The sequence below is a fragment of the Fusarium falciforme genome, chromosome 9, assembly GCF_026873545.1.
Source record: "Fusarium falciforme chromosome 9, complete sequence".
NCBI classification, from domain to species: domain Eukaryota; kingdom Fungi; phylum Ascomycota; class Sordariomycetes; order Hypocreales; family Nectriaceae; genus Fusarium; species Fusarium falciforme.
Genome location: NC_070552.1, coordinates 2,192,349 through 2,218,764, shown reverse-complemented (window position 1 = coordinate 2,218,764; position 26,416 = coordinate 2,192,349). Strand labels below are relative to the sequence as shown.

At 53.4% G+C, this 26,416-nt stretch overlaps 11 protein-coding genes across 11 annotated transcripts; 8 read left to right on the top strand and 3 right to left on the bottom strand.

Moving 5' to 3' along the window:
* Nucleotides 1–119: 119 nt before the first annotated feature.
* On the top strand, nucleotides 120–1,167 carry NCS54_01155000 (Hypothetical protein; the record flags this gene model as incomplete). The annotated part of the gene is made up of 4 exons (XM_053156823.1): nucleotides 120–360; nucleotides 439–822; nucleotides 872–1,004; nucleotides 1,053–1,167. The coding sequence occupies 4 exons, from the start codon at nucleotides 120–122 to the stop codon at nucleotides 1,165–1,167; spliced, it is 873 nt and encodes a 290-aa protein (XP_053012798.1).
* A 1,622-nt stretch (nucleotides 1,168–2,789) lies between these two features.
* NCS54_01154900 (Serine/threonine-protein phosphatase) lies at nucleotides 2,790–4,798 on the top strand (the record flags this gene model as incomplete). Its single annotated transcript, XM_053156822.1, has 4 exons — nucleotides 2,790–2,964; nucleotides 3,160–3,749; nucleotides 3,802–4,706; nucleotides 4,762–4,798. 4 exons carry the CDS (start codon nucleotides 2,790–2,792, stop codon nucleotides 4,796–4,798), a joined length of 1,707 nt encoding a protein of 568 aa, XP_053012797.1.
* Nucleotides 4,799–5,507: 709 nt separating this feature from the next.
* NCS54_01154800 (Hypothetical protein) lies at nucleotides 5,508–6,003 on the bottom strand (the record flags this gene model as incomplete). Its single annotated transcript, XM_053156821.1, has 2 exons — nucleotides 5,508–5,798; nucleotides 5,851–6,003. 2 exons carry the CDS (start codon nucleotides 6,001–6,003, stop codon nucleotides 5,508–5,510), a joined length of 444 nt encoding a protein of 147 aa, XP_053012796.1.
* A 278-nt stretch (nucleotides 6,004–6,281) lies between these two features.
* NCS54_01154700 (Hypothetical protein) lies at nucleotides 6,282–9,902 on the top strand (the record flags this gene model as incomplete). The annotated part of the gene is made up of 1 exon (XM_053156820.1): nucleotides 6,282–9,902. One exon carries the CDS (start codon nucleotides 6,282–6,284, stop codon nucleotides 9,900–9,902), a length of 3,621 nt encoding a protein of 1,206 aa, XP_053012795.1.
* A 293-nt stretch (nucleotides 9,903–10,195) lies between these two features.
* Nucleotides 10,196–11,267, top strand: NCS54_01154600 (Hypothetical protein; the record flags this gene model as incomplete). The annotated part of the gene is made up of 6 exons (XM_053156819.1): nucleotides 10,196–10,256; nucleotides 10,317–10,550; nucleotides 10,598–10,816; nucleotides 10,871–10,929; nucleotides 10,988–11,037; nucleotides 11,093–11,267. The coding sequence occupies 6 exons, from the start codon at nucleotides 10,196–10,198 to the stop codon at nucleotides 11,265–11,267; spliced, it is 798 nt and encodes a 265-aa protein (XP_053012794.1).
* Nucleotides 11,268–11,391: 124 nt separating this feature from the next.
* Nucleotides 11,392–12,394, bottom strand: NCS54_01154500 (Mediator of RNA polymerase II transcription subunit 6; the record flags this gene model as incomplete). The annotated part of the gene is made up of 2 exons (XM_053156818.1): nucleotides 11,392–11,910; nucleotides 11,963–12,394. 2 exons carry the CDS (start codon nucleotides 12,392–12,394, stop codon nucleotides 11,392–11,394), a joined length of 951 nt encoding a protein of 316 aa, XP_053012793.1.
* A 357-nt stretch (nucleotides 12,395–12,751) lies between these two features.
* Nucleotides 12,752–13,486, top strand: NCS54_01154400 (MMtag domain-containing protein; the record flags this gene model as incomplete). The annotated part of the gene is made up of 1 exon (XM_053156817.1): nucleotides 12,752–13,486. The coding sequence occupies one exon, from the start codon at nucleotides 12,752–12,754 to the stop codon at nucleotides 13,484–13,486; it is 735 nt and encodes a 244-aa protein (XP_053012792.1).
* Nucleotides 13,487–14,646: 1,160 nt separating this feature from the next.
* NCS54_01154300 (Hypothetical protein) lies at nucleotides 14,647–20,018 on the top strand (the record flags this gene model as incomplete). Its single annotated transcript, XM_053156816.1, has 3 exons — nucleotides 14,647–17,655; nucleotides 17,704–19,811; nucleotides 19,859–20,018. The coding sequence occupies 3 exons, from the start codon at nucleotides 14,647–14,649 to the stop codon at nucleotides 20,016–20,018; spliced, it is 5,277 nt and encodes a 1,758-aa protein (XP_053012791.1).
* A 518-nt stretch (nucleotides 20,019–20,536) lies between these two features.
* On the top strand, nucleotides 20,537–21,052 carry NCS54_01154200 (Hypothetical protein; the record flags this gene model as incomplete). Its single annotated transcript, XM_053156815.1, has 2 exons — nucleotides 20,537–20,699; nucleotides 20,829–21,052. Exons 1-2 carry the CDS (start codon nucleotides 20,666–20,668, stop codon nucleotides 21,050–21,052), a joined length of 258 nt encoding a protein of 85 aa, XP_053012790.1. The 5' UTR covers nucleotides 20,537–20,665.
* A 389-nt stretch (nucleotides 21,053–21,441) lies between these two features.
* NCS54_01154100 (Hypothetical protein) lies at nucleotides 21,442–22,834 on the bottom strand (the record flags this gene model as incomplete). The annotated part of the gene is made up of 2 exons (XM_053156814.1): nucleotides 21,442–22,260; nucleotides 22,310–22,834. The coding sequence occupies 2 exons, from the start codon at nucleotides 22,832–22,834 to the stop codon at nucleotides 21,442–21,444; spliced, it is 1,344 nt and encodes a 447-aa protein (XP_053012789.1).
* Nucleotides 22,835–24,799: 1,965 nt separating this feature from the next.
* Nucleotides 24,800–26,209, top strand: NCS54_01154000 (Arginine biosynthesis bifunctional protein ArgJ, mitochondrial; the record flags this gene model as incomplete). Its single annotated transcript, XM_053156813.1, has 2 exons — nucleotides 24,800–25,239; nucleotides 25,294–26,209. 2 exons carry the CDS (start codon nucleotides 24,800–24,802, stop codon nucleotides 26,207–26,209), a joined length of 1,356 nt encoding a protein of 451 aa, XP_053012788.1.
* Between the last annotated feature and the right edge of the window lie 207 nt (nucleotides 26,210–26,416).

Here is a 26,416-nt window from a genome sequence, read left to right as displayed (position 1 = left end):
CCACGGCTACGTTCTTGGTTGGGTGTCACACTGCACTATTCAGATATAACCTGGCTAGACCTGGATTTACTCGACCTTCCCTCAACTCACCTCTTCATACACAGCTCAAAGCCGCAAGCATGGACGAGAAGACTGGTTCGTTTCACCATGACAACATGGAGGCTCCCAAGTCCGACAAAGTGATGCCTCTCTTCTCCCTCAAGGGTAGAACAGCAATCGTTTCGGGTGCCGGCGCAGGCATCGGACTTGCCGTTGCTCATGCCTTTGCTGAGGCGGGCGCCAACGTTGCCATATGGTACAATAGTAACAAACAGGCATTGGACGAAGCCAAGAAGATTGAGAAGGAATATGGCGTCAAGTGTAAGTTGCCGTTAATCCTCGAATCTTATTCTCAACCGCCACGCCGTCTGAGCTTGAACCTGTGCTTACAAGACACAGGCAGAGCGTACCAAGTCAACGTTGTCTCCCACAAGGCCGTCGAGAGAGTTATCAACGAGATCGTCGCCGAGTTCAACGGCCGGCTTGACGTCTTTGTCGCAAACTCAGGCATCAGTTGGACAGACGGCAACTTCATCGACGGACCTGCAGAGACGGTACGCCGCGTGATGGAAGTCAACGTTGATGGCGTAATGTGGTGCGCCAAAAGCGCAGGGGCGCACTTCAGACGTCAAAAGGCTGAATCAACAACGTTGGACGGTAAGCCGTTGGAGAACTTTGCTGCAGGTAGCTTTATCGCTACAGCATCGATCAGCGGGAGCATCGTCAACGTTCCGCAGAAGCAGGCCGTGTACAATGCGTCAAAGGCGGCGGTAATCCAGTTCTGTAAGTGCTATGCTGACAATAATGAGATTGGAGGCTCATGACGATGTAGGCAAGTCCCTGGCTGTAGAATGGACTGGGTTCGGCCGAGTCAACACGGTGTCGCCTGGATACATCAAGACGGAGATTCTGGAGTTTGCCGACAACGATATGCAGAAGGTTTGGAAGGATAGGACAGTCATGGGGTGAGTTTACGGTCTTTGAGTTCCGGCAACTTAATAACATGACTTTAGACGGGAGGGTGAGGCCAATGAACTCAAAGGTGCATACCTGTACCTGGCTAGCGACGCATCATCGTATACAACAGGCCTGGACATGGTCATTGACGGGGGCTACTGTCTGCTTTGAACTGGCAATTGGGAATTTATGTCTTGGCATGTTAGGCTGACTCTGGATTACTGTTGACACGGAGATGGGCATTATTCGAAGGGCACGTGGTCATCCATCAGAAAGCCAAGCGTTTTGGTATTCTCGACACCGTCGACCTCGCAACTTGTGACATCAAAAAGATGGGCCTAGGACACTTGTCGGTTACGAATAGACACCGTTGAACGTCATTTCGGAATCACAAATAGACCAGACGGGACTATCCATGACGGAACGGAACAAACAACCGATCTGATCATCCCCCTATCAGGCTGCCAACCACACCACCGAGGCAGCCGAGGCAAGGCCCCTGTCCAGTTGGCGGCCTCACGGGGTTCGTGATTTGTACTGTAATTGTGTGGAATTCTTCTTTCGCGAGGTTCCAGCATGCATCATTCGCGGCTCGCGTATCTTGGGGAAGAAGGGTAATAGCCTTTCTGGCTTGATTGGTAGTCAAAAAGGTGACGGAAAATGCTGGCAGCGAACAAGGTAGGCTGGGCTGTGACGTGGGGCCAAGGAATGTCAGAAAATAGAAGTTGGAGATTCGCTGAGACATTCTGACGATGAGAGTTGGGAGCCTCGATCCAGGATATCAATTTCCAGTCCAAGAACCAACGATACCCCATCTCGGACTGCTGAGTTTGACCGTTTGACCGTTTCACCGCTCCATCTGTCGACTTGAACCCCAGCTTCGGTGACAGTCTGGGCCTTGGGCCGGGTCTAGCAGCGCAAAAAATATGGAATACTCCAGGGCATCGGTCCCCTTCTCCCGCCCGCATTTTGACCATGCCAAGCAAGATCAAGGTACAATCATAGACACGGGAGTCCGTACCAGGGGGATCAGGCCCCTCCTTTCTCCTGGTTTTCCGCCGTGAATGGAATAGCAATAATGCGTTTCAGGTGCGGTAGATTCGCAATTTTATATGGTCGAGTTTGGGCTTCCCAGATCCCCTATGAGACCTAAAAAAAAATCATGGTCCCCTTCTCCAGCCCGCTTTTCACTGTGGAGGGGGGCAATGTTGCACGCTCTAGCTGCAATCATGGACACGCGAGTTCACAGGAGAGAGCATTGCTGGGATCACCACGTCTCTCATTGGGCCGACGAGGACGCCCGCTGAGTCTGAGGTGCTGTCGGGCTTGAAAGAACTCAACGCCCCAAAAGTACCTCTGCCCGCCTTTTCAGGTACAACGCCACCTAGGTAAGCGGGCTTCAGTACATAGACCTACCCCCCAAGCTACCTGGGTCCGGTCTGGGCCCCTACCTTTTGCCTCTGTGAACTGAACTGAACTGCTCACCCATCACCTCCTGGCTGCTGAGAGGAGAGTTCTCACCTTCCACCTTCCCTCCCGCCTCTTGTCAGCCCTATCTCGCAACCGTCCTCCTTCAAAACCACCACAGCTCCCCTCCTCCCTCACGCTTCCTCCTCCCGCGCCTTCACCCCCCCAACGCTCTGCTGCCGTCGCATCATTCTTGAAGGCACTCGAGGCCCTGACGACCATCCTTTTTTCGACAACCAGCAGCAGTAGCTTCTATTCTCACCGCCGCCCAGCTCGGCCAACACTCCCCCCCTCGTTGTCGCCGCCGCAACCCCTAGCCGCCCGCCATGGACCCCGAGAGCGAGTACAACGCTCCGCCCTCTGTTGAGGAGCGGCGCAACGTCCAGGTCGATAATGCAATCCGCGCGATTCAGGAGAAGAAGCCCGTCCCCGAGATCGACTTCACCATCCATACCATGGAGGATGGCGCCCAGGTCAGCACCTTGGAGCGTGTGTGCAAAGGTGCGTGAGATCCCCTCCAACTCGCAACCCCGCCATCATCATCGATTTTGTTGTCGCAGAACCACCCGTTGCACATTTGCACCCTCTCCCGTGTGTCTTCAATGTTGCCGCCCGTTTTTCAATACAGCCTCTGACGCCATGGCCATGCCATTTCTACTTTGGTGTTCGTGTAGCTGACTTGCAATCGCCTCGTAGATGTCCAAGCACCCGCCATGTACAAGCCTACGGACGACCAGTTCTTCGAGGACGAGACTCAGACCAAGCCCGACATTCAATTCCTCAAGCAGCATTTCTATCGCGAGGGCCGCCTCACCGAGGAGCAGGCTCTCTGGATCATTCGCAAGGGTACAGAGCTCCTGCGCGCCGAGCCCAACCTTCTCGAGATGGATGCCCCCATCACTGTCTGCGGTGACGTCCACGGCCAGTACTACGATCTCATGAAGCTGTTCGAAGTTGGCGGCGACCCTGCCGAGACCCGATACCTGTTCCTCGGTGACTACGTCGACCGTGGCTACTTCAGTATAGAGTGTGTCCTCTACCTGTGGTGTCTGAAGATTCACTACCCCAAGACCCTCTGGCTGCTGCGAGGAAACCACGAGTGTCGCCATTTGACCGACTACTTCACCTTCAAGCTCGAGTGCAAGCACAAGTACTCCGAGGTCGTGTACGAGGCCTGCATGGAGTCCTTCTGCGCCCTTCCTCTCGCCGCTGTCATGAACAAGCAGTTCCTCTGCATTCATGGTGGCCTGAGCCCCGAGCTCCATACTCTCGATGACCTAAAAAGCGTGCGTATTGGTTTCCTTTTGTATGCAAAGACTTGCGATTGACATTTCCCAGATTGACCGTTTCCGCGAGCCTCCCACCCAGGGCCTCATGTGCGACATCCTCTGGGCCGATCCCCTTGAAGACTTTGGCCAGGAAAAGACCAGCGACTACTTCTTGCACAACCATGTCCGAGGTTGCTCGTACTTCTTCTCTTACCCTGCCGCCTGCGCCTTCTTGGAGAAGAATAATCTTCTCTCCATTATCCGCGCCCACGAGGCCCAAGATGCTGGTTACCGAATGTATCGCAAGACCCGAACCACTGGTTTCCCCAGCGTCATGACCATTTTCTCCGCTCCCAACTACCTCGATGTTTACAACAATAAGGCCGCTGTTTTGAAGTATGAGAACAACGTCATGAACATCCGACAGTTCAACTGCACTCCTCACCCTTACTGGCTCCCCAACTTCATGGACGTCTTCACCTGGTCTCTGCCTTTCGTTGGAGAGAAGATCACCGATATGCTCATCGCCATTCTCAGCACTTGCTCCGAGGAAGAGCTTAAGGAGGAGACGCCCTCTTCTACCTCTCCTGGGCCCGCTTCACCTGCACTGTCCCAGGATCCCGAGTCGATCGAGGTCAGGCGAAGAGCCATCAAGAACAAGATTCTCGCCATTGGACGATTGTCCCGTGTGTTCCAGGTTCTGCGAGAGGAGTCGGAGAAGGTCACGGAGCTCAAGACTGTCTCTGGTGGAAGACTGCCGGCTGGTACACTCATGCTGGGTGCTGAGGGTCTGAAGAACGCCATCAACACATTCGAAGACGCTCGAAAGGTTGATTTGCAGAACGAGAGGCTGCCCCCTACACATGAGGAGGTTGTGAAGCATCAGGAGGAGGAGCGACAGACGGCGCTGCAGAAGGCCGCAGAGGAGGCCAACAATGATACCAAGTTGCAGCAGCTGTCCAGGAGACTGAGCACGTAAGTTGAGACGCCCTTTGAGTGGTTGAGCACATCACTAACAGTATCGCAACAGGGATCGCAAGAGTCGACCAGCTTCATCATCGTCATGAACATAGTTGTACAGTAGCATCTACGTTATTGTTGTTAACGCTGAAAGCTGGACTTGGATGAACGATGGATTGATATTCCTCCCCCCGCATGCCGTTTCCTTGGTTGCTTGAAGCTACCATTTCTTCTCTTCCCGTGATTGACGAGTTCGCAATCACTGCTATGGTCAATACGAGCTTCAGCTTGCCGTTACTGACTGACCGACAATGACTCTCACACTCGTAGCAGATTCAAAAGCAGGGCGAATGACCATGTTGTACTTTGAGCGCTAGATATGCACACAGCTCGGACACGTTGTCTAGAGGCCGGCAGGCTTACTCAGGGTTTGTGGTTGGCAATGCACCTTAATGAATACATGAATGCTTGACCGTATTTGGGCTGTATATGTGCTGCTTCATTATGGGGTCAGTCATCGTGATTTTGAATGCTGTGCGAGACATTCTCATCTGATGTAGTGCCTCCTTGAGTTCTATAAAATAATCTTGTCTCCTTCACTTATCCGTCCCCATATATTGGCTTGAGAAGGGGATATGAGAGGATCGATGTGGATTCTGCACTGTGCCGTTGCACTTCGCGAAGCGGTCGCCGTACGCCAGTCCACAGAGCCACCAGATATCAGGATTCAACAAGGCAGATCTTGTGCATAAGGGACAATTTCCAGCGGCGTCCTTGTTTTCCCCTGTCCAGAAACTATGCGCCTCTCATTAATACTCACAGCACCTTCTGGGCAAGCTCAAGAAGATCAAAGAAAGCTTCCCTCTCGAGATCGGTCTTGGCCAGACCAAGGCCCACGACAAGAATGCGTCGATCATCTGGTGATCTTAGAGATAGATGACTTGCGAGTTGCGCTGCGTATAACTGCCCAAGAGTCTCACGCTCCTCGCCACCACCGCCGAGCAGTGTTGTGGGCGTAAGATGCGTCGATGGGAGGAGACCCTTGTTCATGCTGGGCAGAGTCATTTCAACTACACCCGCAGAGGACCCTGTCAGAGGAACTTGTATCTAGAATACAACAGTTAGCAAGACCCGAAACTGAATTCTGAGGACAGCATACCCATTGTGAAAGACGGCCTTCTTGAGAGATGGTGAGGAGGATCTTGTCGGAGAAGTTGGTAGATGTTACTTCGGTGGCAACTCCGTTGACGAGACCTGAAGCTTCGCGAGATCTTGAGGGAAATGAGTCCTCTCTAACATCTATGCCTTCCATCTTGAATCAAGTTATTGTCAATGTCTGGAGGTTGACGGTCTTGACGTTTTGGTAGCTGCTGGGCCATCACAAGGAGTTGGGTCTAGAGCGGCCCCACCACCCCGCACTAAGCTCAAAGAGGCTTCAGATTCTAGCGGTGAGAAAAGGCAGAATGATTTCCGTCCCAAAATTTCATGAATTTCCTTGTCGCGGTTCCTGCTCTCATTGAATCGCGACAAATCGTCGATTCGTGTCATTTTCAAGGGATTGATTGTCGCCCTGATAGACAATATCCCAACATGGCCAAATACGTCCCCCGCCAGAGAAAGCACAAGGTGCTCGCCCGTGAAAAGGCAAAAGAAAACGCCCGTCATGAGGTTGAAGACACCAACCAGGATGAGCTTCTGCCCACGGCCAAGGCCGAGCGCGAGGCCAAGAAGGCTCAGATGAGGGAGGAGCTGCGACAAGAGGGCGCCAAGATGAGCGGAAAGAAGGCGAAGCGCCTAGAAAAATACATTGAGGGCAAGCTGCGCAAGGACGAGAACCGCGAGCTTATCGCCAAGCTCGCGGACCGCAGGATTGATACGAGCTTGTTCTCTAGTAGTCGATCGCTGGGTCAGGGTCGCGAGACGAAGAAGGAGGCTATCAGGAGAGCGATGAGGGAGGAGAAGGCGGGTCTGGAGGGTGGTGAGGAAGAGAGAGAGAAGATTCTCCTTGAGAAGAGAAAGGAGGTTGACCCGGATCAAGAGAGCTCTAGCGACGAGGAAGACGATTCAGACGAGGCGGAAAAGGAGCCGACCAAATCTGAAAGCGCCTCCAAAGCACCAGCACAGCCAAAGCCAGCGATCAGTGCGCCGGCAGTTGGCTCAGGTCTCAAGAGACCTCTCGAAGTCGACGACGAGGGACGTCCAGTCATCCAAAAACGACAAAAGCGAGGCGGTGTCAAATCAAAGTTCTCCCTAGCCCAAGTCGAAGCTCCATCACCCGAGGAGTCTGAAGACAGCGGCAGCGAAAGCGACGAATGGAACGGATTCAGCGACGATGCGGCCGAGCCCCAGAAGGAAGACGAGAGTTCGAGCGAAGAGGAATCCGAGGATGGCGAGAGCTCCAGCGAGGGGTCTGAGGAAGATTCGGAAGAAGAATCTGAGGACGAAGACGAAGATATGGAGGATGATGATGGAGAAAAGGCACAAAGGTCATCATCTTTCAAGGCCTGGGCTCATCAGCAGCGAAATGAAGCTTTGGGTTACCAATCGATCGAAGGAACGACAACGAACCTCGAAATCCCGAAACCAGACAACTTTGTCCCTCGAGCCCCTGAGCAAGATCCTTTGCCTATGGAGCTGAAGCCGACCGAGAATATCAACCGAAAAGTATACAGCGTGTCTGTCACAAGGACGCCGGAAGTTCAGGAGGCGAGGCTCAAGCTTCCTGTCGTGTCAGAGGAGCAGAGGTTGATGGAGGCTATTCACAACCACGACATTGTCGTAATCTGCGGTTCTACGGGTTCTGGAAAAACCACTCAGATCCCACAGTTCCTCTACGAGTCTGGATATGGTTCTCCTGACTCGCCAACTCCCGGCATGATTGGTATCACACAGCCCCGTCGAGTTGCTGCTGTGAGTATGTCGAAGCGAGTTGCCGAGGAGCTTGGGGACAGGTCAGAAGTGGTGGCATACCAAATCCGATTCGAGGGCACGGTGGACCCCAAGACGGCTATCAAGTTCATGACTGATGGTGTGCTGCTTCGAGAGGTTGCTCAGGATATTACACTGAAGAAGTACTCTGCCATTGTCATTGACGAGGCCCACGAAAGGAGTGTCAACACTGATATTCTTATTGGTATGCTCAGTCGAGTCATCAAGCTTCGGGCAGAATTGGCACAGGAGGATCCCACTGTTAAGCCCCTGAAGCTCATCATCATGTCCGCCACGCTGCGCATCGAAGATCTCACCATGAACCCTACTCTCTTTTCGACACCACCGCCTGTTCTCGAGGTCGAGGGTCGACAGCATCCTGTCACGATCCACTTTTCTCGAAGAACTCAGCACGACTATGTTGACGAGGCGTTCCGCAAGGTTAGCAGAGGCCACAAGAAGCTGCCCCCAGGCGATATCCTAGTCTTCTTGACTGGCCGCAACGAGATCTTGCAACTCAGCAAGCAACTTAAGGCTGCTTTCGGCGGTCCTAGGACTGCAGAGGGGCCCAAGGTGCAAATATCTGCCACCGAGGCTCCTGTTGAGGTGGAAGATATTGAGTTTGGTGACGTGGATGACCATGGAGGTGATGATCTGGATGATCTTCCCTCCGATGAGGACGATGAAGAGGATGAGGATGAGTTCCAGATCGAGGAAGACCAAGAAGTTGCGCCTCTCAAGATGCGAGTTCTTCCACTCTACTCTCTCCTCCCAACTCGAGAGCAGATGCGAGTCTTTGAGCCTGCTCCTGAGGGCACACGAAACATCATTTTGGCGACCAACGTTGCTGAGACTAGTTTGACTATCCCTGGCATCCGCTATGTCTTTGACTGTGGAAGATCAAAGGAGAGACAGTATGACCGTCTCAGTGGTGTTCAGAGCTACGATATCGGATGGATCAGCAAGGCGAGTGCGAACCAGCGATCTGGTCGTGCTGGTCGTACAGGCCCTGGTCACTGCTACAGGCTCTATTCTTCTGCGGTTTACGAACGAGATTTCCCATCGTTCACTGATCCCGAGTTGCTGCGCATGCCCATCGAGGGTATCGTGTTGCAGCTGAAGGCCATGAACCTGCAGCACGTTGTCAACTTCCCTTTCCCTACTCCCCCAGACCGAAGGGCTCTCGCCAAGTCGGAGAAGCTCTTGACATATCTTTCGGCCATTTCATCTACCGGTCAGGTTACTCCAGTTGGCCAGACTATGTCGGTGTTCCCCTTGTCGCCCCGGTTTGCGCGCATCTTGTTGGTTGGCCATCTGCATGACTGTCTCCCCTACACGATCGCCTTGGTGGCCGGTTTGTCTGCCGCTGAAGTCTTCCTCCCTGAGAACCAAGCAGTTCCAGCGTTGACTGCAAAGGACGATACTGTCATCCGCACCACGGCAGATGTCATCGCCGAGGATCGTCAGGCCAATGTGCGAAAGATGTTCAACTCGGTCCACAAGAACTTCTGCTACCTAGACGATCGATCCGACGCCATCAAGCTCCTGCAGGTCGTGGGAGAATTCGCACATGAGCCCACGGAGGAGTGGTGCGAAAGCCATTTTGTCCGGTTCAAGGTGCTCAAGGAGATCCAGCAGCTGCGGAGACAGATCACGGAGCTCCTGCGGACAAACGTGGCTGCCTTTGCCAACCTCAAGTACCAGGACAAGCTGGATCCTCCGTCGCCGAAGCAGGTTGCCGCTCTGAAGCAGATGGTTGCGGCTGGCTTTGTCGATCAGGTTGCTATTCGGGCGGATCTTACACCGAACCCTCCTGAGCAGTATCGCAAGCCTCGACGACCAATCGATGTTCCTTATATCCCCTTGATGCCCATTCATACTGGACAAGAGGTTGAGAGCGATCGTGCTGTATATATCCATCCCACATCGCCCCTTGCCCACCTCAGCGTCCAGGAGTGTCCCGAGTACATCGTCTACTCATACCTCCAACGAGCCACACAATCGGGCGTCGACTCGGAGAAGCGGCCCAAAACCAGGATGCACGCCCTCACCGATGTGACAGGCGGACAGCTAGCAGGACTGGCCAAGGGAACGCCGCTCATTTCATATGGCAAGCCGATCAAGGAGCTCAAGACGGCTGCTGGCGCAGACGGAGCTACCGTGCGGGAGTGCTTCGTCGTCCCATATCTGAGGGCCGAGAGCGCGGGTGGTCAGGGATGGCCGCTGCCTGCGAAGAAGGTGAAGCAGAGAAAGGTTCCCGGCAAGGGATGGATTGTGGAGTGATTAGTTAGCGGATGACAGTTTGTTTCTTCCAGGCACTACAAGTTGAAAAGTTCATAGACAAGATACCTCATGGTTATATACAACGGCACATGGCGGTCGAGATACTGTGCGAGCTTCTGAGTGTGAAGGGGAATGGTGTTGTCCTATTGGATGTACTCGACGTCATTATGCGAGCATCACACAGCGTCCCGAGGACTTCATAGAAGACAAGTTTAATAAATGAGACTGCCAGTTCAACGGCTTCATCTGACAATTGAACGACTACTTGATCTTAAGATACCTATTTGTAAATCATGTCTGGAGCAACAACTACTCTCTTCCCGGGGGTCGCCCTCGTAACAGGCGCCTCATCCGGTAAGCACTCACTCAAACCGAACCATTCACTCCATATGACTCTGACACTATGAACCCAAGGCATCGGGCGACAAGTCGCCATATCATTTGCAGTAGAAGGATGCACCAAGCTCGCCCTCTTCGCCAAAAACGGACCCGGCCTCGCCGAGACCAAGAACGCCATCAAGGCCGTGTCCGAGGACGCAGAGGTGTACACATTTGAAGTCGACCTCTGCGACACGGATGAAGTCCTCAAGACCATGACACTCGTCATTGCACACTTTGGCCGTATCGACTATGCCGTCAACTGTGCTGGTATGCTGATCAGGATCACGAGAGATAATGTGCTGAGTCTTGTTTAGGCATCTATGGTCCCTCAAAGACAAGTCATCATGTCACGCCTCAAGAGTTTGATGAAGTTATGCAGACTAATTTCCGTGGACTGTGGCTCTGTGCGCGTGAGGAACTGAATTACATGACGACGCAGGATGTCTTGGGAACTCATGATGGGCGGCCGGGGTTCAGGGGCTCGATTGTGAATATTGGGAGCAACCTTGGCCTCGTTGGAAGACCAGAAGCTCGTGAGTCTCTGCCACTAAGAACTCGTATAATTGCAGCTAATACTTGATGCTTAGCCATATACAGCGCATCCAAGGCGGCCGTCATCGGCTTGACCAAGAGTGATGCTATTGATGTAAGTTCTCGTACCCAGACAAAAATAGCCTAGGATATAGAGCTCATTAGACTTGTAGTATTCGCAACACAAAATTCGGGTCAACTGTGTCTGTCCTGGAATCATTGAGTGAGTTCTCCTGATTCAAATATTCACATCAACGAGCAACAACTAACCTGGACAGAACGCCCATGACGGCTGGGCTCCCAGATGACGATCCGATTGTGCAGACCGCAGTCATGAAGAGAAAAGGCACGCCCCAGGAGGTAGCAGATGCGGTCTTGTTTCTGTCCAGCTCAAAGGCCTCCTTCATCCAAGGCGCCGTTCTATCAGTCGATGGCGGTTACACCATCAGCTGAACAGCTTTAACCAAGTAGGCGGCAAGGGATATGTAATTCAACTGTATTGGGTATCTACCAAACTTCAAGCATAAACTCCCGTTTTGTTCCAGAACGCCGTTCCCATGCTGCCAGAATCCCCACCTTAGGATGCAGCGGGTGTGCTGGTGCTCAACATCTTGCTCTTCTTGCGCCGCGGCTTTGACATGGTCGCTGACTTGGGCGTCTTGCTTTTGTCGTCCTTCTTGTCGTCCACCTTGGTATTGATAGTTGGCCCGCTGATACTCCCAATGCCCTCAGACTTGGTAATTTGAGGCGGAGGGATGACCTTGCGGCCAGTAGATGAGAGGTGGAACTCTCCTGGGCGACCAGTAATGGGGTTCTCATCGATGTATTCTCCGCCATATTTCATGTGAACCATGAGAGATTCCTCCACAAGCCTCTCCAGCGATGCCTCGTCGTCCTTCTGAGACGCCGTCGCAGGAAGAGCGGAGGCCTTGCTTGCTTCTTCGGGCATTGGCGTGGCGGCAGCAGAATCTTGGGCCTTGGATCGTGCTGGGGGTTGGTTCGAGGGTAGTTGGTAGACGTGGCCGAGAGAAGGACGCCACTTTCTGATGCTCTCAGCGGAGGATGCTGCTCGCGCGATCGCCGAGGACATTGTCATCTGGACGCCAGGTTAGAGTTGCCAGCCAAGGAGACAGCATCATTGAACCTACGATCCTCGCCGCTAGAATGTCATTGAGGGTAGGCGCCATATAGATATTCTCTCCCACCACAAAGTACGAAGCATGAACAATGATCTCGTCCCTAGCCTCGTAGTGCTTCCGCCGTGTCTGTTTGCGAATCACCCACACACCAGTACCAGCCCCAGGTCCCGTCTCAGCAGGCTCCTCCGCGACGCGAAACTCGAGTCCAGCCATAGTGTTAAGACGGCCCTCAAAGGCCTCGCGGGTCTGGATGTCGGAGAACATGGCCGAATTGTTCATGGCCTGATTGTAGACGACGGCATTGTTAGACGTGCGTTCGAAAAAGGGCGACTCGGCGAAGTAGAAGAGGATGCTGTTGCTATGCAGGCCGCCCATGTTGGCGATGGCAATCGGGGAGCGCCATTGGATCTCGTCGAGAGGGGGGTCGTTGGGGTTTGACATGGCGATTGGTGATGTTTACTCAAAGAAGTTGGAGGTTGAAGACGATGGCCCAGGGATGATTCAAGATGGAAGCAAACCGCGTGGGTGCAAGAAATAGGCGGGCATCTATTGTCAGCGGGATACAGCGTTATTTATGTCACCCTCCGGAGCTTTGACGTGGGGTTTAGCTTCACACGCGCGCTCCAGGGATCTTTCAGGTGCATCGCCCCGCAATTCTTTGAGTGGCGTCGCAGCGCATCAACTCAACCTTGGATTTTTCAACTTCCAAATCGACATTTCAATCTCAACAACAACAAACGTCTTGCGCGCCCAGAAGAACAACTCCCATCTTCCTCATCACCCAATCCCACTCCCACCATGGATCTGCTCTCCAGCATCCGCAAGTCTGGGTCCAGAGGAGGCGTCAACTTCAGCTGGGACGACGTCGCAACCTCGAGCCACCGCGAAAACTACCTCGGACACAGTCTCAAGGCCCCCGTCGGACGATGGCAGAAGGGCCGCGATCTCAACTGGTACGCCAAAGCCGATGACGAATCGGGAAAGGACGATGAGACTGGCGAGACGGAGGAGGAACGTCGCGAGAGGGAGCGTAAAGAGGAGCTACGAAAGGTCAAGGAGGCAGAGGAAGATGCCATGGCTGCAGCTCTAGGGCTCCCTCCTCCTGTGCGGAATAGCTCTGGCGCGAACGCAGTCGAAGTCGGGACCAAGCGACAAATGGGACCGGCGAGCGGGCCACCAGGCGACGAGGAACCTACGGACGGAAAGAGGGAACGATCGCGGCGCCATGATGATTCTGAGAGGCGAGAAAGGAGGCGACACCGGAGTCGAAGTCGGAGCCGAGACCGTGAACGTCGCCACAGGAGGCACAGAAGAAGTAGGAGCCGTGATCACGACAGGGACAGAGACGAGGACAGACCCAGAGAGCGGAATCGGGATCGAGATGAGCGCAGACATCGCCGCGGCCGTGACCAAGATGACGCGGGCGAAGGGAGTGATCGACGACGAAGAGATAGGAGCAGGGACCGCCGACGATCAAGGTCAAGAGACCATCGCAGACGCAGCTCCAGCCCCAGGCCCCGTCGACGAGACTAAGGGACCGAGGCTCAAATTCCTTGAGCGCGACCACTCAAACAGGCACACGATACCCATTCACAACAGCACAAAGGCCAAGGGTGCAAACGATTTATATTACCGGAGTTTTTTGTTCAAAATGAGGAGGCAATCACTTTTTATGAGTGAGTTTAGGCGAGACAATGTATCGAGGCTTAAGAGTTGCGCTGTTGAGTCGAACTCTAAGCCACACGTCGACAACATGGCTCATTCTCAGAAACCGCAAGGTTCACAATGATATGCTTAGAAGAGCAACTTGGCTTCTAGCTATGAGCACGACGTCATGAGCCACAGAAAGCATAATGTGAAGCATCTGACGTTTCCAGGCTTGTCCAGGATATACCCATTAACGACTTTAATGTTGCAACAGCTACATGTGCTTTTTCCATGTTAGAGCAGCTACTTAGTAGTCATCATTAATAACAAAGACCAAGTCTTAGTATCTTTATTATTCCAAAGTTTAGCATCAATCAAGAATCGATTTAACTCAAAGCAAGCCATTCATTCCCCTGGTCGTCAAATGCATTCGGAGTTCGGACAAGCATCCAGGGACCCCGGTACTTGAGAAGCCCGCCCCGAACACCCACTGGACTGGCAGGTCCCAGCGTCCAATGATGACAGTGAACTTTAGCGGCGAGGCTGCCCCAGTGCCACTAAATCTCCCATGACAATAGTGGCGGTGGCTGTCGTGATTGGCTGTTTTTCATCCCAAGACAGTGGACAACGTCACTCCAGGGACCTCCTTGTGGCAGCCTTGGGATTTGAGGTGTCTCAACCACGGGCACCAAGAGGTCATCCGGGCTCCTCATCATCAACGACGACGCCGTTTCGCCACAGTCCGGGGCTCTTCTTTAACATTCCATACTTCCATCCTCTTCTTCCATATCACAAAGAGCCTTCTAGTCATCTTTATCACCTTTACGATACGTCTTACTTACATACGTAGCTCTTATCTGCCTTGTGCCCACGCTTCCGAACTGCAACAAAGACGTTGAGGCTAACCACCTCTCTAGGCGGGCGTTGTGCTACTTTCTGTCTGCCTGGCTAATCGGTATCTTCCGGCCGAAATCTTTCTCTATAGACCAGAGTCGAGAATGCGAATTTGATCCATACACAACCAAGAAACGAAAGCTGTCCCAGCGATGGACTACTCAAGACTGCGGGCCGCCGCTATGCGGGATGGAGAGGACGAAGAAGCCGTTACTGTCGATACCCGAGCCCTGATCGACAAGGTTCTTGCGAGATACTCTGGAGAATGGACGACATTGCGAGAACTGATCCAGAACGCCGCCGATGCCCAAGCAAAGACCGTGAGCGTCAAGTGGGAGACGCTTCCTTCGACATCAGTACCTCTACCCAGCACCTCGAACCGATCCGACCTCCTGAAGCACGTCCTATCAAACCATACCCTCCGTCGACTCGTTGTGCAGAATGATGGCCAACCTTTTACCAAGACCGACTGGGGAAGACTAAAGCGAATCGCCGAAGGAAATCCAGACGAGACAAAGATTGGTGCTTTCGGTGTCGGTTTCTACAGTGTCTTTGCGGACTGCGAGGAGCCATTCGTCAGCTCCGGCAGCGAGGCTATGGCATTCTACTGGAAGGGGAATGCTCTATTCACGAAAAAGTCTCAGCTACCAGCAGATCAATCAACCCATCATACTACCTTTGTCCTGGACTATCGAAATACCACGACACCTCTACCGAATCTACTCTCCGTCAGTCAGTTTCTGGCGACGAGTTTGACCTTTGTAGCACTGGAGCAGATCGAGTTCTGGATCGATGACTACCAGATCATGGCCCTCAAGAAGAAGTCATCCCCAAGCGTGGAACTGCCCCTACCCCGAGACCTCGAAGCAAGGACAAAAGATGGTCTTATGAAGGTTGTAAGCGTGGATAGAACCAGCACGCAGATTGATGCGTCATACATGGCTGCTATCGGCTGGAAACCACAGGCTGCGGCGACCACTACGAAATCTACAGATTCCTACGGCGCCGCAGAAGCGCCCTCGTTGAGATCCTTCTTTGCAAGACTCACGTCAACTGCGTCACAAGCCGGGCTTAGGTCCAAGGCGCAGAATGAGGAGAATGCAGCACAAGCAACAATCTCTGAAGATGTGACCAAGCTTTCGACGTCGACCATCTTCCTCCGGGCGACATCTGCAAACATCCGGACAAATGTCCAGGCTTCCTTTGCATCGGAACTAGAGCGAGCTACAAAGAAGCCCCCGCCAAAAACTACAAAGATTGGCATTCTGACTTCGTCTTATGATGAAGCTCAAGCTTCTCAAGATGCTGCGTCTTCTGGGGCACTTGGAAAAGCTACAGATGTCTTTGCATCTGTACTTCCAAGCAAAAAGCCAGGTGGACGTATCTTTATCGGCTTTCCCACCATGCAAACCACCGGAGCCGGACTGCACATTTCAGCTCCGTCGGTTATTCCAACTGTAGAGAGAGAGGCTATCGATTTAAACGCTCGATGGGTGAGGACGTGGAACGTCGAGATCCTTCGAGCTGCAGGAATCATCACCCGACTGGCATTTGCCAACGAGATGAGTGATCTTCGCAGTCGAATCAAGCAGGCCATGGACAAGGAGACCAAGTTCTCTCCAGCTGTCATTGCCAAATTCATGCCCGAGGCGCTCCATGTTCTCAAGACATTCACATTCGGTGACTCAACACCCAGCGGACAGGTCGGCCAAATCATCGAGGAGGCGTTCTGGATCTGCTTTAGAAAGGCTTCGATCGAGACCTACTCAAGTCGGGGTGTTCTGCAGACCGCAGATGTTCGCATTGCCTCGGAAGAAATGAGCAAATTCGTCGACAGCATTCCAGTGATCCCTAAGGAGATGGTGGATGTTCCTTTTGTCAAGAAACTCATCGACTTTGGTCTCATTTCGCACATCACTGTTACCGACGTGAAGAAGGAGTTGGAGACCAAAGCCATGAACAAAGTCCAACTGATAAACTTCATCAGCTGGGCTGGAAAGAAGAGCTTCAGTGGTGAACTCGATCCTGGTAGCCGAGATGCCCTCCTGGAAGTCGCCGTGGGTACAATGAGTGATGATGGCGAGCAGGGCGAGATCATCGCCCTGGGAAGCATCAAAAACCATCTCATTGCCAACAGGATTCCCACAAGTTTGCCCATTCCACCGACCACCATCCCTCACGCACTCACAGCCAACTCTAGTTCTTCAGAGTTGCAAGCTCTCGGATGGGAACCGTTAGAGATTCTACCTTGGCTGAGATTCCTTCTAGAGACTGGTGCTGCCAGGTCTGAAGACGAGAGTCTAACGAAATCGCCCAAGTTCGCTGTTCAGGTCTTGACTGTGCTTGCCAAGAACTTTGAGAACTCAACTGCGACTGCAAGGACTACTATTGTCTCACTGCTTCAAGCCAACACGGTGGTGCCCACCAAACAAGGCATGAGGAAGCCCACAGAGTCCTTCTTCCCCTCTGTCAAGCTTTTCGATGACCTCCCCATCATCCAGGGCTGTGAGAAAATCAAGGAGAAATTCTTGGTGGTGATTGGTGTCCGAAAGACTGTCGATCTCGAGACCATTTTCACGAGACTGCTCAACGCTTCGAACGAGACAGGAGAGCAGAAATGGAGTCATGTTGAGCTCATCAAGTATTTGGCTTCAGTTCGGGATGATATCCCAGCTCAGGACTTGATTAAGCTGCGACAAACGCGCTTTTGCCCAGCTGAGGCTGGGCCAAAGGGTATGGAGCCTACCAAGGGGTCAGAGACACGATACAAAGTGTCGGAACTCTTTGAGCCCAAGGACTCGCTACGTGCTTTGCAGTTACCTATCCTACAGTGGCCTGGTCCTCCTGGGAGCTATCGTCCAAGCAGCCAGGAGGCCAGGTTCCTCAACTCTCTTGGACTGCGACCTCATCCTTCAGTCCCCGAACTTGTTGAGATGATGGCGGGCAAGGATGAGGCGTTGCGAGTTTCTGCTATGACCTACTTCCTTGCCAATCATCAAATCAATGGATACGCATCTTTCCACCTTGGCGACAGCACGAAGGCGATCATGCCTCTAGAAGGCAGCACCCGTCTTGTCCCGCCTTCACAGTGCTTTTACAACCCGCGAGCGTCAATACTTGGGTTCAACGTTCTAAGGAAAGACCTGCACGACCACGCCATCGTAAGTCTACGATTAGAACATGAACGAAACATCAACTAACTTTGATAGAAATTCGGTGTGGCCAGGGATCCGCCCATGGTAGAGTGCACGAATCGCCTGTTGGCCTCGCCTCCTGAGGATCACAAGAAGGCTGTTGTTCTCTTCAGCTACTTTGCATCTCGAATCACGGAGCTGGGTGAAAACAACATAGCCAAGTTGCGAAATGCTCCTATTGTTCCGATCGCTCGGACCTCGCGGTCAAATGAGAAATCAGTCTCCAAGATCGCCCACGTCAGTCCCTCCCGCGTCTATCTAGGGACCTCGTCCACGTACGGCGACATCTTTGACTTTGTCAATTTTAGCCCCGAGGCGAATGCGTTCTTGTTCCAGTGCGGTGCCAAGAGTGAGCCTACCAAGCTGGAGGTTGCACATATGGCGTGCACAGAACCAGCTCGCCTCCTCGGTGTTCTCCAGAGCTCAGAGAAGTACCTTGATCTTCTCAAGTCTCTAGCAGATGCATCACCGATGCTTCAGCGCGATAGAGAGCTTTGGAGAAAGATGCGGGCAGCTCCTTTCCTTCTTGCGTATAAGGAGCTGGCAGCCCCCAAGGGCAAGTCGGACGATTTGGAGGATGAAGATGAGCCCATCAGGCAGTACCAGCTTGCTTCTGCTAGCCAGATTGTGATTCTCGACGATATTATCAGCTATCGACTCTTCAAGGACAGGCTCATCTGTGCACCGGAAGAGGACGCCCTCGAAGTCTTCTATCTTTCTCTTGGAGCTCAAAAGCTGAGTAGCATCGTTCAGGAGGATATTAAAATTGGCCCACACAGCGACAGGCAAAAGACGGCTATGAGCCTCCGTAAGCATGTCATTGAGAGATCCAAGATCTTCCTCTTTGAGTACGCAAACTACCGACGCGACATCATCAAACATGACGCAAAGTGGCTAGATAAGAATCTCACCGTAGAGATTGTTCGCTCAGTTGCACTGAGAAGGACCCTCAAGGGCCACACTCAAACTCACACGGAAAAGCGCTCAGCTGCGAGCAACAGAACCAGTAATGGCTGGGTTCTGTATGTGGCTGACGAGGCGAAGCCAGATATGTATCAGGTTGGACAGGCTATCTGTCAGATGCTCCTGAACCGACCGAATCAGCAAGCATACCTCTTCTTTGAGCCGTTCCTTACTCTGGATCTCTATGGTCTGAGAGCTCGTGGATACAATGTCGACCGAATCCTACGAGCCAAGGCTGCCGAGGCGAGAATTGCCGAGGAAGAAAGGCGAAAGGCACTTGAAGAGGAGCAACGCCAAATCCAGGAGAGAGAACAACAGTGGAGCTCTAAGGGAGCAGAGGCGACAGCGGCTGCGGCTGCGCGCGAGGCTACGAGGGTGCCGGAGCCCCTTGGCCCAACGATGCCAGGTTCCTGGGATCAGCCAGAGGACACGAAGCCTTCTCAGAACCAGCAAGCGAGAAAGGGTAGAGGACTATTCTCCAACCTGACTCGTCGACTGGGCTTCGATACTACTGAGCAGAATGAAGAGGGCTCACATCAGCAGTTGGACAAGTTCTTGGACAAGCCCAAGGAAGGCGAGTCTTCTGGCAGCGGCGCGGCTGATACAGGCAAGCGGCCCCAGGACGAGGGGAGAGTGACAAGCCCTGCTGTTGTGCAACAGAATCTGCTCAATGCCGTCAAGTCCACCCGAGCGTACGGATCTAATAGTGTCTTCTCGGAGCCTCAGGTCAACCAAGTCAAGGAGCAGGCGACGTACTGCGACAAGACGCCTGCGCAGAACATCACGTTCATAGCCGAGACCGCCAGCGGCATGAAGGTCTTTATGTCCAGGGATCTCAAAGAACCCAGCGAGTTCCTGGCGAAGCACATCCAGAACGTCAACATCTTCTCCAGCCTCCTGACCGAGGTCGGCAACGTCTACTCGCTATCGCCTAAGGTTCTGCATATATTCTACGACGAGAAGGGTGGCACGATCGCCTTCAACTCGGGAGGCAGCATCTTTTGCAACTTTAGATTCTTCCTACAGCTGCACGCCGCGCAGATCGAGACCAAGACTGGACAGGCCAAGGCCGAGGTTGCGACGTGGTGGTGGGTGGTTTTGGCTCACGAGCTGGCGCACAATCTTGTGACGGTTCACAACGCAGAACACAGCTACTACACGTAAGTTGAATCATTCCTGATCCGAGGACAAGTGCTAACAGTACCAGTGAATCCTTTATTCAGCAGTATATCCCCAAGATGATTGCCAAGACGGCGCAGTGGACGACCAACGCTGGAGTAGAGCCGTCTCGACGGTATTTAGAGAACTCGACACCCTCTGCAGCACCGCCACCCTACCCAGGAGCAGAGAGGAGTTTGCTAGACTGAGTGGTTTGATTGCATAGTAGGGAGTTTGCATTGGGCGTTTTGAGCTATAGCGTGTTGGCGTCGATTGCAGATTTCATCATTGTGATGATTATGACTACATATAGAGTCTAGATTCTTGTAGAGAAAGAGACGGACTAATCTTCACTCTAATTATATATTTCTCTTCGCACCATTTTTGAACTATGTATATCTGGACCTGGTCTCACCATGTATGCTTGAGTTGAGGGGGTGGGATAGGCTGCAGACTTCAGGCTAGCAGAAGGTAGGAGGTGATCCATTTACAACCTCACCACAAATTTAGACGTTATGTACATCCTACATTACATGAACAGAATCATTGGACAGCAAATCACCCATTTAAAATATTATTAAATTCCACCAAGGAAGCAGGTCTCAAAAACGTCCAAGAGTGCAGGGTAGGCAAGCCTGAGCGGGACTTCAACCTCACGTGACCCTAGCCGTGACCAATCAACTCGGCTGCAATTGAGCTTGAGCCGACGCATCTTCAAGATCACGACCTCACCCTCTATCTCGGCAGAGCCGCAAACCGCCACGACCACACGCCCACGACCCCTCGTAGCCGGACGAGACCCCGAGAAACCCGTTCCACATCCCAAGTTCGACTACCCGACGGTCAATTGCCCACCATGGTGCACCGCATCGCCTTCTGGAGCACCTTCGGTACGTCCTGAACCTGCGTCAATATGCCCACCTCGACCGATCGGACCGAGGAGCCAATGCTTTCCTCGCTACACCTAGAATTCGGAGGAGGGAAATGCAGAAGGATGTACAAGCTAACCCGATTACAAGGCCTCGCCGTGCGCTTCTGGCAGGTCGGCATCGAGATGCGACCCTTCTTCAACAAGTCCTCCCTCTGGGCCTACCCCGTGTACGCCCTCGGCGGCGCCAGCTTCGGATACTGGCTCCAGGGCGTCGATGACCGGCAGACCGAGACCCTGAGCGAGCGCAAGGCCATCCTCCTCGAGAAGCGGGCGCGCAAGGCCCAGCGGGACGCGGAGCAGGCGGAGGCTTGATTTGGGAAACCGAAAAAGGGAAAGAAAGGCAAAGATATGGACAAAGTGTTTTGTCTAGAGAAGACGGACGATGAGAGGATTATCTGTATATTTGCGATACTGGGAAATAGAAGCGTCGAAATGGGACGTTGGGATTCAAGCACAAGATGGGACTCTGCGTGAGGTCATGATATGATGGAATTGAGCCCTGAATGCACTCAAATTCCTCATCGGGTTACAATCACCGGCTTTTGATATGAATGCTGATTTACGGCTTGTCATGCACATGAGTCGCACTCTTGCGGTTTTCTCTAGGTAATCATTGACTGCCACTTCAAACAAAGCAAAGACGCCGCTTCATCTAATACCAGGCTTCAATCCCATTTTGTTTTACTCGATTTGGAAAAGTCCTACAGCTCCTCTAGTTTTCTTAGAATGGCCGGCACAGAAGTCGCCGATGAATTGCCCAGCTCCGTCACCACCACCGAGATGTACTTGTCCCGGGTGGTGTCGAACAGCAGGCGGAAGCCCACGTCGGTGCACCGCTCAGGGTCGATCTCGTTGTAGGTGAGTGAGTCGATCGAGACACGCTCGGTGAAGTTAATGGTCTCGCATAGGGCGACGACGCGGACGCCCAGGTCTGTTGCGGCGGTTGCAATGTCGCAAGAACCTGCGCGGGCATACATGGCACCGTTGCTGAAGATGGCCTCGGCAGCCAGGAGGACCTGAGTGGCCTCAGAGAGGTGAGTGCGCAGGGCGCCGAGGTCGGAGGAGTAGGCGACCTGGATGCCAGCGGCTGCGAGTCTCTTTGCGAGGTGAATACCGACACGCTCGTATGGGTCGTCAACGAGAATGACGCGGAAGTCCTTCTTTCCAGTAAGGCGAGCCCGGAGCAGGGTGCGCTCAACGAGGTTGTGGTGAGCGTAGGTGAGAATGACGTCTCCGTCGGCGATCATATCGGCGGCGGTCTTGACGATGACATAGTCGGCGAGGGCGATGCGCTCGCGGATGAAGTTGTCGATGGACTCGCAGAGGAGCTTCTTGGCGTCCAGGTCGGGCAGGTCAATGTCGACCTTGCTGATCTGGAGCTTGAGCCATCGGATGGCGTTGCCCATGGAGAAGCACATGGGGCGGCATGCTGTGAGGTATTCGATCTGGGGGTTGAGGACGTGCGAGGTGAAGTGGCGCGAAAAGGTTGAGCCGTGGGGGGTTGTGTAAGACTCGATGACCTGGGGATGGTTAGAATCTGATCAGAAGTGCAGAGGCAGTGTGGCATACCTTCTGGAAGGCTAGTAGAGTCGCCTCGAGTCGAGTGATGCTATCACTGATGGCAAAGGCACTCATGTGCTCTCCGAGAACCAGCACCGCAGGGTTGACGTCCTTGTCAGCGTGCGTCATGTCTATCCGTCGCGCCATAGACAGATGGCTGAAGCAGTCTGGTATCGTGGGCTTTGTGTCCTTGACCACCGCCGCTGTCGTGGCCGGTCGCAGAGGGAGCTTAGCACCACTGCCGCCATGCTGCCCATCCTGCTTGGGCTTTCCTTTGCTACCCTTGCCCTCAGAGGAGCCCGCCTGAGAATGCCCGCCCTGAGGGGGGCCTTGAGGAGCCTGCGATGCCTTGGCCTGGGCTCTCCTGGCGGCCTTTTCCTCCTTGGCCTTCTTCTTGAGCTCGGCGTTGGTGAGCTTCTTCTCGCCGGGGGCGGCTGGCTGCTGGTCCTTGCCTTGGCCCTTGGCCTGCTCCTTCTTGTCCTTCTTGTCCGTCACCTGCGGCGCGGGGGCCGGCCCGCCAGCTTCAGTGGCCATGGGGGTTGCTGGAGAAGTTGCGACTAGTGGGTTGTGATGTCGAGGGAATGTGGTTGCTCGAGGCGGGGCAACTCGGTGCGGTAGAGATTCAGCGCCGTGCGCGTCGACGATGGCAGTAGCAGGTCCCGATAACAGAGGTGTATGATCTCTTAAGACTGTAGTTAAGGATTCTAAAAAATTTTGGCTGTGAAAAGCGACCTCGCGGCGTCGTTGGGTGTGATTTTCTGCGGGAGTCGTGAGAGTTGACGCTTTGAGTCACTCGAAAATAATGGTCCCCGGTCAGGATTGAATGGAGAAATGCCCCGCGCTAGCAGAGACGTGGGTGGCAGAGCCTCACCAGGAGCCAAAGCCCCATGTCACTTTGAATGGGAGACGACGAGAGATGGATTTCTTTACAAGATGGACTTTGAATCAGAGATTGTTGTATTTACAGTTCAGATGAGTCTTCTTGTCACGTCACAAGCCATTGTTTGCTGCATCTCGCCGTTGGACCCTGTCGCATAGCTTCGTGATAGGCAGGCGAAGGCAGAACAATGGCATTGAACTTGGAGCGAAGAAGCGCTCGCACTGGCATGGATAGACAGACGAGGAAGGACGAGGCTATCAAGGCAAGACGTCATATTGTCCGTGAGATGGAGGGCGCCTAGAGGTAGATGAGGCCCGCGGAGCCGTGGGATGGGGCTGGGTCTGGAGGGCATTTACCTTCGAGCCTATCAAACAGTAATCCAAGTTATTTCGGGACATCACATCTCGTCGACCAGACACTGAGACATCTCAACATGCACAATTCATTCTGACAGTATGCTGCCTGCCACGACACGACTCTTCATCGCTTCCCGCCAACTTCCTTCTTCACGGCCATCCATCAAGGACAACACGCAATGAAAGAAAAATCTCCCACAGGGAAAGAAGAGCTCCAAAAATTCCCTCACCAGGCGAACCCAATGAGGAGCGGTCAGTGTATAGTTTTCAACTAGCAAAATTCCTCTCTCAGCTTATCGCTTCACGGAGAAGGAAAACGCCCTTGCACTTGGATGGAGAAGAAAGGAAAAAAAGAAGACTGAAATGGCGGGAGGGAAGGCCGCGTTATATAGAGAATCTGGACCACCTCCGCACGGGCCACTTGGGCAGATTACCTAAGGCACCAAGGCAGGAACACGAGTGAATTGATTGGGGGGCTGGGGTCAGCCGCGGCCAGGCACCAGCGGAGCCCCACATCCCCACTCCCAGCCTCCTCAACACAGATTGCCTTTTCACGAGCAGCAAAACTCAACGGAGCACGGCTGAAGGTATACAGATGTTCTCTTGTTTTGTGATGTAGGTACTTAGGATCGTTCATTGAGTTAAGGCACAACATTCTTGCGAATATGTCTATTAGATACAGTTGCTCCAGACCATTCTTTCTAACTGCAATGCCCTTGAAAACTGGCTGGGAAGTCGAAATCACCATTGCTCGGAAATTCGATACCCACCAAACCCACTGCCAAACCCACACAGGCAGCCAGGCAAATTCCAGCCGTAACAGGCAGAAGCAGGCAGAACGGCATGGGAAAGTCACGGGCCAGGCACGGGCACCACAGAGCAACTTTAACTGCAGGCAGGCACACGACAGTGAAGTGAGCCACTCACTGAGCCACCTTCCCTCGGATAACCAACATGAACGGGCTACCTTTTACAGCACGTCAGACACAGCTCTCTTGAGCATCAGAAATAATTCTCCCTTGCATGAAATTCTAACATTTCCATGATGGAAAAGTTTGCAGAGTCGCAAAATGCTTCACCTTTGCTTTTTCCACCATGAACCTAGTGAGCCTGGTCGCTCTTTCTACTGGCTTGAGTCACGCCTAGCCACAGGGAGTCGATCGCTGCGATACCGCTATCGCAGCTCGTGAACCTTACAGACCCCAGCCAAAAACCTCGGCTCTCAACCAGCAACACCAGGGACGAGACTGAGCATCAGGCGCCATGAAGAGGTTCACTCGTGCATACTCGTCGGCGACGACCACTCTTGGGGCGGCTCCCATTCCTGCCTCCAAGATCAAGTACATTCCCACCACGGGCACGTACCCCAAGGGCTTCATCGCCTCCGGTGTCTTTGTCGGCGTCAAGCCCGGCAACACCTCCAAGCCCGACCTCGCCATCATCTCCTCGGACCGTCCCTGCGCTGCTGCTGGTGTCTTCACAAAGAACAAGTTCCAGGCCGCACCTGTGACTTTTAGCCGCAAGCTTCTTCAGCAGAAGAAGAATGCTGGCCTTCGCAGCGTCGTCATTAACTCGGGCAACGCCAACGCCGTTACCGGCACCGGAGGTCTTGAAGATGCTACCAATATGGCCCGCACCACCGACCAGAGGGTTGGTGATGAGGACTCTACTCTCGTCATGAGCACCGGAGTCATTGGCCAGAGGTTTGTTTTCTCAATTGAGTCCAATGAGGTACCGATGGGCTGACTCTGTCCTAGGCTGCCTATTCAAAAGATTGTTGACCACATCCCCATGGCGTATCACAAGGCTGGTGACTCCCACAGCCACTGGCTGAACTGCGCAAAGGCTATCTGCACCACCGACACTTTCCCCAAGCTCATGTCCCGAACTTTCGAGCTGCCATCCTCACCGGGTGTCGAGTACCGCATCGCTGGTCTGACCAAGGGTGCCGGCATGATTGCCCCTAACATGGCCACCCTCCTCACTGTCCTGGCTACCGATGCCCCCATTGCACCTGCTGTCATGCCTAATGTGCTTCGACACGCTGTGGACCGCTCATTTAACGCTATCACTATTGACGGTGACAGCTCTACCAATGACACGGTTGCTCTTTTGGCCAACGGTGCTGCCGGTGGCAAGGAGATTGCTTCTGAGCAGTCCCCTGACTTTGAGGTTTTCCAGGGTCTTCTGACCGAGTTCTCGGCCGACCTGGCCAAGTACATTGTTCGGGATGGTGAGGGTGCTACCAAGTTTGTCACCATTCGTGTTGTCGACAGTGCATCTGAGGAGGCGGCCCGCCAGGTTGCTCGTTCCATTGCCACCTCTCCCCTCGTGAAGACGGCTCTGTATGGAAAGGATGCCAACTGGGGTCGCATTCTGTGCGCCGCTGGTTATGCCTTGATATCTCCTCCTGGGCAGCCTATTAACGATGTTCCCGAGATTGTCCCTGAGCGCACCAACGTCTCTTTCGTCCCCACTGACGGCTCAACCGAGCTGAAGCTCCTGGTGGATGGTGAGCCTGAGCAGGTCAACGAGGAGCGGGCGAGCGAGATCCTGGCGATGGAGGACCTTGAGATCCTTGTCCGACTGGGCACCGGTGACAAGTCGGCTGTGCACTGGACCTGTGATTTCAGCCACGACTATGTGACTATCAACGGTGACTACCGAACTTAGTTGATGGCGATGAGTTAAAAGTTGGAAGAATTCGAAATGAATAGACGATGATGTGCCACGTGTTACTGCCATCTGATTCACCTTTTTTGCTATGCGTGAGATGTCATCCATGGGCCTCTGAGCTGTTGAAGCCATCGTGCATATTCCAATTTGACATTTCTTGGATCCTATAACACCCCATTGTCTAAATCTAACCAAACTGATTGC